General features: G+C 38.3%; 1 protein-coding gene across 1 annotated transcript in view; it reads right to left on the bottom strand.

Moving 5' to 3' along the window:
* The window catches only part of pitpnab (phosphatidylinositol transfer protein, alpha b), a 29116-nt gene that overhangs the window by 9759 nt on the left and 6370 nt on the right, over window positions 1–12987 (bottom strand). The window contains exons 2-3 of the mRNA XM_067433727.1: window positions 11863–11893; window positions 1961–2106 (exon numbers count right to left, since the gene is read on the bottom strand). Of these exons, the coding sequence (XP_067289828.1) occupies window positions 1961–2106; window positions 11863–11893 (177 nt within the window). The remainder of the gene's footprint in view (window positions 1–1960; window positions 2107–11862; window positions 11894–12987) is intronic.

Raw genomic sequence — 12987 nt, 5'->3', positions numbered from 1 at the left:
GTTTGACCAATAACAGACAAGTGGAGTGTCCAGAGTTTGCTTATTATAAGCAACCTTGGGCTTGTTTTGTTTTTTCTTTAGGAAGTCATTTATAGATGTTGGCCATTTCATGTTGTGTTTTTTTGGTGCTTATTTCCAGAATAGTTGTGTATTTGGGCTCTGTATGTTTGGCTACCCTAGGGGACAAAATTCAGTCTCGCGGCTCCCCATATGGAGATTATGCGGTTCCAATATTTTCTTTTTTAATGGCAAGGATCCCTAAACAATCCCCTTGTGATCACCCTTCTTTATTAGGCTTACTATATTATATAATTATAACCTCCTATAATATAATATAAAAACTACTTTAAGTGTTTAAACTGATATTGGCTATTATATCAGTTTAATTACTTCAATTTGTAAAAGATAAATTAATAAACTGAAGTAATTACACAGATCTAATAGCTATGTTTAAGGGGACTTTTATAGCTATCTAAACATCTCTGAAACCCAAACCACACACACACACACATCTATTTAAGCTGACGTGTTACTGATGCGTTTTGAATTTGCACTTGTGGTGTGTGTAACTGTAAATGTCTCTTGTCAAAGTGCTGTCTGTGCCCATCATCCATTATTTCAACCACTTAATCAAGCTCTTTTTTAAAACATAATGTCGTTTTATTTCACGTCTTTGCATTTCATGTTGCCTCTCATATTGAGCTATTTGGACCGCAAACATGACTCACACACGAAGTGTCTCTAAGAAACCTGTAAACCGCATTCAACTAACTCTTTAGCAGTTGAACAGAGTGGATTTCTCCCCTAATTTCGCACCTGCGCGGCATTTTATTCTTTCTGCGCACAGCTTAGAGGGAACACTGGTGGGCACCATCTTTGTTGCTCAAAAATATTTTACATTAATATTAAGAAATATAAATATATTATATGAATGCAGTAAGCACATGCGACACGATTTACACATTAGCTCAAAACTGCACTTCAGAATCCTATGGCTGACGTCACAGACACTACGTCCATATTTTTTTACATACTATGCTTTCAACACACTCAAATGTATCTAATATGATAAAAAGCAATGCGTATGCATGACCGGAAGAAGCAGAAACAGCACCAAGCTACGCCTTTGTTTTGAAAAAGCAACCTCTAGAGGCAAAAATTACATATTGTACATATTAATGCATTTTTTTTATCAACACTTGAATGTGGGTAAGTTTCATAACATTTAGAGCAAAAAGCTGAGACAAGTGTTTTGTTAATAAAACATTATTTATTGATCCCAAAAAATGACTGTAACTATTGACTGACTGTAAGTTGATTCAGCATGTTCATGCTATTACAAGTTGCTTTTGATGCATGCACCAGTAGGGGATGTCTTAAATAATAAAGTTCATAGGCATCCATGCACTATTTGTAAATGACATCTTATTTTGAGGGAAAATAAAGTGGTGTTAGTTTATGTGTCTGATGAGTTTTGAGGACACTGTAATCATCATTTTACTCCAGTTCATCTGTGCAAGTGCTGCTGTGATGTGTCATTTGGTCTTTGAATAACATGCCAAGGAAGTAGTAGGACGTTTTTAATGGGGCTAGAAATGGTTCAAAGAATAAAAGCAATCCATGTTTTTGGCAGAACATAATGGAACTGGAACAAAATCCTTTTTAAGGAATGCCCTATGCAGACTGCGATGTGTGTATGTCCCACCACCCAAAACCACGGGTTGCTTATTAAGCCTGGTTGCTTATTTTGGGCTTGTTTTTCAAGACCAGCTCGCCTATTTCTCTAGCGAAACTTGGCAACACTGGGAGGAAAAGTCGAGCACCAAAATGACAAAACAAACAGGAACTTGTGAAAGATAAAATTCATACTGGTTTATTGGAACGGTGCGAGCGTGCAATGTTTTAACATTAGGACATTTTATTATTACACTCATGTCTGGGTGTGTGTAAGTGTGAGTACCTCTGCAGGTGGTAGATTTTGTGTGTGTACTGTCCCTTCTCTCCGTCTTTCTCGTAGGGTTCGTTCTTCAACACCTCCACGCCTTCTCCTCCGCCCGTCTCGTTCTTACTGGCCTCTGCTACGGAGTACAGCTGCCCGACCTGATACTGTGAGACACACAGAAATGCATTCCGCAATCTTAATAAACGTATCTGCATTCAAATATGATTTATATTTAAACCCTGTTGTCTATTAATCCTGTTTATCTCTCTCTCTCTATTTGTGTGTGTTTCCCTCCTCTTCTGTTAATCTGTGCTGAATAAACACAGATTGGTCAAAGAACAATGGCCTCTTTCATATATCTTAATCACATTTAATCCTGTAGAGACCTTTATTTTCCAATGTTAAACTAGCAAAAGTTGTAAAGAAAGGTGGTAAAAACATTGTTCAAATTGAAATTGTACCTCCAGTGGTTCAGCCTTAAAGGGTTAGTTCACTAAAAAATGAATATTCTTTCAATAATTACTTACCCTAATGTCGTTCGGAACACAAATTAAGATATTGTTGAATTCCGATGGCTCAGAAAGGCCTCCATTGACACCAATGTCATTTACTTTCTCAAGACCCATAAAAGCCACTAAAGACGTCATTACAAAGCCCATCTCACTACAGTGGTAGTGTAGTGGTACTACAATAATTTTATGAAGCGACAAGAATAGTTTTTGTGCGCAAAAAAAAACTAAATAACGACTTCTATAGTGATGGGCCAATTTCAAAACAATGATTTGAACCGAATCAGTGTATCGATTCATTATCGAAAAAGTTCTGTTGACATTTGACAACTAACGTTATGCGTCGCTCCGTTGCTCTGATTGGTTGAAGGTATATCCAATCGATGTCTTTCCTTGTTCAGATGAAACACGCCCCATTATTACAGCCCAATAGAGCAGTATCAGACTCATATTCAGTATCAGACTTCTATGTAGCGCTTTGAGTGCCTAGAAAAAGCGCTATATATAAATGTAACAAATTATTATTATTATATTCTGACTAGAATTGAGTATGACCACGTCAGACTATTTAATGTTATTAAGCAACGAGAATACTTTTTGTGTGCAAAAAAATCACAGAAAGTTGTTGCTTCTTATCGCTTCATACAATTAAGGTTGAACCACTGTAGTCACATGGACGATTTTAAAGATGTCTTTACTACCTCTGTGGGCCTTGAACGTGGTAATTAAATTGCTGTCTATAGAGAGGTCAGAAAGCTTTTGGATTTCATAAAAAAATGAAGATGAACGAAGGTCTTACGGGTTCGGAATGACATGAGGGTGAGTAATTAATGACAGAACTTTCATTTTTGAGTGAACTAACCCTTTAAAGCAGATGATCGGTGAGTCCAGGGAGTGAATTTCAAGAGCTGATGTTCTAGTTTAAAATGAAGAGCATTTCAAACTTTTATCCACATAATAGCCTTCAAACATTATTTCATACATTAATATATATTAGGGCTTTCTGCACATTTGGTTTAAAAATATTTAAAAAAATATGTCCTAGGGTTCCCCCATTTCCACCACTGCCAACAATAAATGTGGCAATAAATAAATAAAAAAACCTTGCTTAAATAAAACCAATCACTAAAAAACAGCATTCACACTGCACATGCCCCCTTAATTTGAATGCACATGATAATATAAAAAGATAAAATCTGCAGATAGCAAAATGAGTCTTGACGTAGAAGTGTTAAACTGAGAGATTTAGTGTCCTGACACACATGTTCAGTGTCAGCTCCCTCCACTTACAGTCTGAGCTGAGCCAGCAGCAGAGATTCACCCTAAAACACCTCCAGAATCTTACCTAGAAACAGCCTGACTGTCTAAATGCGGGTATTCGTCCCTAAACACAAAAAGTGTATGTGTGTGGGGAAAAAAAGAACAGGAGAAAGAAAATGACGACAGAGCAGACTGCCTATTTCTACCAGTTATACAATGACAGATATAGGAGAGAAAGGGAGAAAAGAAGGTGACACTTTATATTAGATAGATAGATAGATAGATAGATAGATAGATAGATAGATAGATAGATAGACAGACAGACAGACAGACAGACAGACAGACAGACAGACAGACAGACAGACAGACAGACAGACAGACAGACAGACAGACAGACAGACAGACAGACAGACAGACAGACAGACAGACAGATAGATAGATAGATACATAGATAGATACATAGATAGATACATAGATAGATACATAGATAGATACATAGATAGATAGATAGATATCAGACCCTTTCGTGCTTCCTGTGTAGTGTGTGAAACTGTGCGTGTGGTACATGCAGTGTCATCATTGCTCTACCAATCAGAGGTTTCATCTCTCCTCTCCTCTTAACCAATCAGAGGCCAGTAGCAGTATGCGTCACTTTGCAGCACTCCAACCTACATCACACATCATCATCCCACTCACTCTGCAGACCACACACACACACACATATACACACACACATCGGACAGGGTCTTGTCTGCAGCAGATGTGCTATTTTTTGTATTTGTGTGCCATACATCTATTTTTAAAGTGACATTGCATAAAAGTGTAATCTTTTTTGAATGGGCAGAATGTGATGTGTGTAGAGTATATGAGAGTCTGGTTAAGCCCTGATTATATTCCACTGGTGGTGATGGACAGGCTAAAAGATATGAGCTCAGACTAATCGACAAGCTAACACATAAAGGATGTTTTATGCGCCAGCATGCCTAAAATGACAGACAGCTTATGGTGTGTGTGTGTGTGTCCTCCTTGTTTATATTACATTCTGGGGACCAAATAATATAAGGATAGTAAAACCTGAGATCACCTATATATACTTTTCAAAAGGCTTATAAATCTTTTTAGTTTTTTTTTTTTTGAGAAAGTAAAAATGCAGAATGTTTCCTGTGATGGGTAGGTTTAGGGGCAGGGGCTGTGTAGGGGGACAGAATGTACAGTTTGTACAGTATAAAAACCATTACGTCTGTGGAGAGTCCCCACAAAGATAGTGAAACAGACCTGTGTGTGTGACCAAAATGTGGCAAACAAAAAGATGGCAATATTCGAAATGTTTGTCCTTGTGGGGACATTTTTTGGTCCCCATGAGGAAAACATCTTATAAATCACACAGGAGTTTTTTTTTTTTTTTTTTGAGAAAGTAAAAATGCAGAAAGTTTCCTGTGATGGGTAGGTTTAGGGTCAGGGGCAGAGTAGGGGAATAGTAAATATGGTCTGTACAGTATAAAATCCATTACGTCCCTATAAAACATGGAAACACTACATGTGTCTGTGTGTGTCTCTGTGTGTGTCTGTGCGTATGATTTTAAACAGGAAGAGGAAAAAAGAGGGGAGTGTCACAAAAGGGCATAAACTGCCCAGCTGCCCCCTTAAGCAAGTAAGCTTTCTTAATCCATCATTCCCTGCTGAATGAAAGGACTCCAGGAATAGTACTTTGCCCTCTTGCTTTAAACATCATCCGTCAAATAAAACTTGTATTTAAGGCTCCTGACAGAAGATGAAGGATCAAGACTTTAATTCGCATGAGCTTATCTGACAAGAGCTGCTCTCTGCTCTCAGCGCTCATAAGAATGTGCTGGTCATGGTCGTTATTTATTTGTATCCGCAACCATGAAGACTAATGACCAGTGGTGATTCAGGAAATCTTAGATACAGAAAAAATTGCAGCAAGAGTCCAAATTAATATAATGTCATGAATCTTTGTTCTTGAAATATTGATTCAAGATTTCATCTGTCTTATTTTCTCCTCAAGCAATCTAAAGCTCTCGTTTTAATTTGATTGCAGATCAAATAGGATTCGATGAAACTCACCATCTAATCTTATTTTGTTCTGCAATTCCTCTCCATAACAACTCCTTCTTATCGAGATTTTTGTAGACGCTGTGGTATTTCATTCAGACGCCAAAGACACAAGCAGCTCTACATTCATCTTGCCTCATTGCATCTTCTTCTTCGTCTACCTATTTTCTCTTTGTCATCTTCTTTTTAGGTATCAATGTGTGCTCGGCAAGACTGTTTTGTGCTTGAGTGCCACCAAGTCACGTTTTACTGTAACGTCAGCAGCTCCAGACATGTGAACAAAGGCACCAATCTCATTGGTCAGCCAGTTTTTAACGCGGTGTGTCAAACCAAAAAACAAACCTTAGTTTGTTTTGTTTTTTAAATTATGCTTTTACGCCTCACACTTACATTGGCGCCCTTTGTTTAGTCACGAGGCGTTAAACATCTGTGATAAAAGTCCTGGTGCGAACAAGCCTTAAGAAACTTTATTTCCCTAATATCTCTATTTTTCTAATATTTTTCATTTAAATGTCTTCATCCATAGCCTAGATATTTAGACGTACCCTAGCGGCAGCAAATCTAATCTGCCGCGAGTGTTGTCTAGCAACTCTCAATACCCTTCTGAGCTGTAAACGACAAACTCTGGTCGGGCCAATCACATCGTGTATAGAGTCGGTGGGCGGGGCTTAACATAATGATGGCCGAGTTGTTTGCATGCTTCTAGTAAACACAGAAACTGGCGAACGGCGGTCTTTCGAATCAGCTTTGACCGCGACTCTGGAAGACTTGGAGTTAAGCTTTTCTCTGAGAAAAGAACAAAGAACGGCACTAAAGTCATTCTTAAGAAGGGAAGATGTGTTCTGAGTTTTGCCGACCGGATACGGCGAATGTTTAATCTATCAACGAGCTCTGTTTCACCTTCGTTGCTCTGGTTGGTTATAGCGCTATCCTATCACGTGCAGAGGGAGTTTGAAAGACAACCGTTTATCCCGCCCCTCGGATTGAGCCGTCAATGGTAAGTTTCAAGACCAAACATCTTGATGTGGGTCTGGCTTGTCAGGCTACTTCATGCATACATTACAACTAAAAATAATCATATATTAAGAGAAATAAATAAAACAGACAGTTATTGGACATTTAGGGCCCTATCATACATCCGGCGAAATGCAACGCAAGTGTTTTTTGCTAGTTTCAGCCAGACGCAGTTAGCATTTTCACGTTTAGAGTCACGTTGTTTAAATAGCAAATGCACTCGCACCCATCTATTCACCCATGGGAGTGCCGGTCTGAAAACCAGGTGTGTTCAGGCGTATTGTTGTTGCAATGCCATTTTGAGGAACTAAAAACAACTCCTTTTTAATGTTTGGCATGTTTGTGTGTGTAATCAGCAGAATTTACACACGTTGTGTTAAATTACATTTTAACATTTTAAATAATGGGAACTGGGATAACACTGATTGGTTTATTGCACGTTATGCCCAAACCACAGCCATGGCTCGTTAGACTAGGTTCAACTCTTAGACCATGCGCCTTGCGCGCCGACCATTTTTTCCTTCGTGAAACTAGCAAAAGTGGATTTGGACACACCATATGTGCACCTGTGCTTCAGACCATGCACTCAGATTGTTAAAATAGGGCCCTTACTCTCATTATTTGCTTATTTTGGTAAGTTTATGTCTTTATGAATGAGTTTGAATCATTCAATCAAGCGATTCATTTAAGACCATGATTCATTTAGGAAAGAAACAAATGAGTAAGTCATTGAAACATTCACTCAACCAATTTGTTTTAAAAATGTCATATAAAGCAAGATTATTTTTACTATCTCTTTATGATCTTTTTGAAGCGTCAAAGTGGTAGTTGGGTAGCTGTCTATGGAGGGACAAAAATCTCTCAGATTTCATCAAAAAGACCTTAAAGGAAGTGTATGTAAGATTGTGGCCAAAACTGGAACTGGAATCACTTTCAAATGACTGTAGAGCGGTGTGATAACAAGAGCAGAGCTGGCAACCCAGATGCCGAAACACTACTGACTTTTTGATTGGTAGAAAGGTGGCGCTTCAGACCAAAACACAACATGTCAACATCAACATCAGTTGAGGGCTGCAACAACAACTTTAAAATGACAATATCCTGGCCGGACTACTGTTGTCAGTGATATAAGTATCTGAAATTAACATGACATATCAGGGCCATTTTATGATTAAGTGAAATATATTTCTTACATACAGTTCCTTTAATTTGTGTTCCAAAATGAACGAAAGTATTACCGTTTGGAACGATGTGAGGGTGAGTAAATGATGACTGAATTTTTATTTTTGGGTGAACAATCTCTTTTAAAAAATCCTTTTCTGGGGCACTCAAGAAGCCAGTCATATTTAGCTGATATCCCTAAACGTTTCAACAATAATAGTCATTACTCTGACAGAAAATACACAGATCAGTTAAAATGATGAAGAAAGAGTGAAACTAGATATGTTCATCCACCCTTGGTTCAACTCAATTTGAATCCAATCTGCTCAACATCCATTTGACTGTCTTAATGAATTCAATGCAATGCAATACAAAGGTCTTTTTTAACCTTTTAAACTCCCACTGGGTGCTAGGAGGAGGCTCTGACCTGACAGGACTTATATTAAAATGTCTCGTTCTAGACATATTTTATGCGACAGAACTAATTCATCTAATTGGATCTTGGCTGACAGTACATTTTCTGCGGAATATGCTGAGGTATGTAAAAACCAGAGCAGATGAAAAGAGGGGCCTCACAACGCTTTAATTTGCCTAATCCAGACCAGAGAGAAGGTTTGCCCCCCAGGGCAGATCCAACCTGCACATTTAGGTCCACATATATACCAGGAGATTACTAAAACCTGATTTAAAGAGACAGACAGCTGGAGACAGGTAATCTAAATGCAGCTCAGGTGCTTTTCTGTCTGTGATGCGATAATGAATCATGTGACTGGATCAAGGTGCAGTGTGTAATATTTGCAAAACCTGCCAAACCACTAATTTCCATCACCCACTCTCCAGTTGACTCTTAAGTCATGCATTGTTCACAAAAACAGACTGCAGTTCAGATTGGTGCCGTTTGTGGTGCAAAAACCACAAGCTGCACTTTTAAAGGCACAATATGTAAGATTTTTGGATTAAAATATCCAAAAAACGAACCTGGATGCAAGCCCAACTCAGCCCCGCCCACATTTGGAGACACTCCTCGCTGCAGCCTGTAACACGATGACGTAGCTGGATCAGATCGAATACGTACTGGATGGTGGATCGTTATGGCAATGTCATAGCCTACCGATCTCTGGGTTAATTTATAATGCGTATGTGCTAGTCTTAATGCATGATCAATACTGTATATAGATGATGTTCTAAACCGTGCAGTTGTAGTACTGATAAATAGTATTAAGTAATTATTGATGAATAAATCTTTTCATAAACGTGATGCTTAAATTATCCTAGTTTCGCTGTACATGCATGCAAGACAGTTCAATTTTAATATATTCTGATCATACTTGCTGTTGAGTGGAAGGAAAAATGAGTCAAGGAAGTGTCTCTGTAATTTTAATCCTCAAGGTACAATGCAACACGATCTGTAAAGAACTTAAAATACCAATAGCCTACACATTCAAAACGTGCGTCCTGATGGCGTGAGCATGTTATTAATCATTATTTTTGCGCGAGCGGTTTGAGTATTTATCTATCCAGCAAAACTCAATACGCGCAAAAAAATACGCGCATGTGTATATGACGTCATCGAATTGTGAATGAAACCACCGTTCATGCGCGTCCAGTAACGTGTTGGATCTGATCCAGTACGTCATTGTGCTACAGGCTGCAGCGAGGACTTCTTGCACATTTGAGCTCGGGCAGTTCGGTCTGGACTTGATCCATATAAGAAACTGTTCGGACCAATGAAATTGTCAGGGCGGGCTTTAGACGATGATGGACAGATGATAAACAGTAACATAGTCATCTACGTCATCAAAGGCGCTTTGGTTAAATTTGTTCTAATAAACGGAGAACTTATTCGTATATGCATTCACCTTCACTATTTCTCCCAGAAATGATGATCATGTTGGAAAGTAACTTTGTATCCTTAAATCTTTTTTTTTAGAAAAAGATCATTTATTCCAGCGTGCATGCAGACAGGGTTGCCAAGTTTTTCCAATAACTGCCTGTTTTACAAAACCCGCCAACTACTAGCCCAAAACAATAGCTTCTCGGGGTGATTCTTTAGAAAAAAAGGCGTTTGGCGGGTAAAATGTGTGTTATTTTAGCAAGGTTGCATTCCTGGGTCTATCACATAATTGAGGTTGCTTAATCCACGGACATTGAAAACAACTCTTGGGAAAACCGCAGACTTGGCAACACAGTGCAGTTGAGTTCTGTTGACATTTGACAACTGACGTAATGCGTCGCTCTGTTGCTCTGATTGGTTGTAGGTCTATCCAATTGAAGTCTTTCCTAGTTTGGTTGAAACACGCCCCATAATTACAGCCTTATGGAGCAGTTTTAGACTCATATTCTGACTAGACGTATTCTGTATGATGATGTCAGGCTACCAAAAAACTCTAGAATAATGTTATATATTTTGTTGATATATGTTTGTGTACTTACATTATCCAAATGTTTCCAAGAATGTTTAAATCCAGAGAAATAATAAATGTGCTTATATCAATGACATCATACCCACATTCATTTCGAAATCCTCGTCCAATATTTTTTTCACGGGTTTGATTTTCTGCATTTTTTGCATCCTTAGCAAGCATTTTGAGAGGTGTTTTGACAATTCAGAGACTACGTGCAAGCGAACACCAAAATCTAGAATGACATCTGACAATTCAGACAAGTATTGTATGACAAACAAAGATTTGAATATGCGATGAAAGGCACTGCGCTACCCCACATACGCATGAGCGGAAAAAGCAAAAGTAGTCGTCTGCTGCATTACATTATAAAAGCTCTGCGAAATCCAGCCGTCTTTAAGCTACAACTAGAGGCAAAAATTATTTATTTAATGTAAGAAATAAATTGATAATAGACTGCAGGTATGATGTCAGAACCCAGAAGACTAATTTGCCACTGGTTCCTTCAAGATTTTCCTATGGGGTTTTATAATGAGGTTCATTTTTCTTGATTTATGTGTAAAATAAAGCCTGTGGGAAACATAATTTGACTATACTTTACTTTGACAGTTTGGTCTACAATGTAAATTATGGTTTTAATAATTAACTATATAAGACATCTTGGGGTGTGTGCAGTATATATGTTGCAGAACAAAACAACAAATTATCGTCAAGTTACGTTTACCACAGGCTTTATTTTACTCATAAATTGAAAATGGAAAATCTTAAAGGAACCAGCGGCAAATTAGACTTCTGGGTTCTGATATCATAACTGTACCACTCTTGGTCGGTTGGCACTATGGCGAATTTCTGAAATGAATTTTTCTACAGATCACAAATGTGCATGAGGCTAGACGAGGAGAGAGAGAGAGAGAGAGAGAGAGAGAGAGAGAGAGAGAGAGAGAGAGAGAGAGAGAGAGAGAGAGAGACAGAAGGGGATGGCATCAAGTAACTTATTAGATATTCACGATCTGAATAGAATGACACACTAGAGGATCATGGGGAATGAGGAGACTGGGAGACACAGGGAATGCTCGGTCTGAATTGGGCAGAGGAAAGAATGAGAGGAAGCAAAGTGTGAGAAATGCTGACTAGGCCAAAAGCACAGTTATTAAAACTGGCACACACTAAGAGAAGTGATGCATTAGTGGTTCTGCACGGGCTGTACTGGATCAAACAGCGTGAGAGAAGAAAGATTCATCCTCTCGCTAAGATAAATGACTCATAAGTGACTGAATGACTGTGATCTGTGGCTTATTGCACATGGAGAGCATCACGAAACTACATCGTGACTCTTCTGCTGTCAAAACGAGCTTAGACTGAGTCATCCGAACTCAACACATGCAAATCAGCGAATGATACCGCACACACACATACCAAAACAATGTTTGGGATCAGTGTCATTACCAGCGTTCGCAGCGTGCTGTACACAAACACATACACACACACAGTTGGCACTTACCTCCTCCACAGAAATCGGTAGGATCACTCGACTGCAAAAGAGAAAGAAAAACAAATTATTTTAGGAGCATGTTAGCTGTATCATGTGGTTACATCTCTAAAACTGAAATTAATAGGATGCTTTTTACTTCAGCCATGATTTTGACAACTTCTTAAAATAGAACTACATATTGGTGTCAACTGTAATATATAAAATATGACAACTCTTACAGTATACACACACATACAGCATATATGCAGTCAAACCTACATTTATTTCAGACACATTTTCTCACATTATCACAGTTTATTCACTATAGTTTAGAAAATGGTAATAAAATATGACTTCATTTTGTTCAGTCTGTGGTGTTAAAAGTCGGATTAGCAAAACATGGTCAGGTCAAAGTGTCATGATAATATATAACATAAGTGTTATATACCCTCCATTTCAAGGCATTTTTTTTTTTTATGTTATTCCACAATCATTTTCAGCTCACCTCATATTCCTGATAAAGCCTAACTTTGAGCGCTTACAGCAAGAATAGAGAAACTATAATGCAATCTCAGAATCAGGAACTACTTGGTTTTGTCTATTCAACAAATGCTATATTTAGTGGCTCAAAGTATCATAATGCAAAGTTAATCTGTTCATATTAGCAAACCTATAAAAGCTATTTCTTGTCCAGAGCATCTCCAATATCTGTGTACCGTTTCTGGATGGTAGTTGGCAGCGTACCAAACTCTGTGCAGCTTGCATATATAATCAATACTTCTCAGGAGTAAGACAACACCACCGCTGCGCTCCATTCCAGCACAGCTCTCTCATTATCTGCCTTATGACATGAACACACACACACACACTTCAGACTTATGAGGTCTTCTGTGACAGGAAGCTTGTTAGGTCAAGGACAAGGTTCACCTTTAAAGTCTGCATGAAACGGATGTTGCGATAGTCTTTCCTATTGTGAATTTGTGACATACATCAGAATCAGCTTCTCAAACAGGCTGAGAAAAAATTGGGACGTGACTTGATTATGTCTACTGGGAATTTACTGGATTGTTGGATCGTTAAAGTGCAACAGTCAGGTTCCGGAAATAAAAACTCCATTCATTTTCTCCATTAGGAAATAGATTTTTAACGATAACA

This window comes from Pseudorasbora parva, chromosome 23 (assembly GCF_024679245.1).
Source record: "Pseudorasbora parva isolate DD20220531a chromosome 23, ASM2467924v1, whole genome shotgun sequence".
NCBI classification, from domain to species: Eukaryota; Metazoa; Chordata; class Actinopteri; order Cypriniformes; family Gobionidae; genus Pseudorasbora; species Pseudorasbora parva.
The sequence above is the reverse complement of the archived record's forward strand: the minus strand, read 5'-3'. Positions and strand labels throughout refer to the sequence as shown.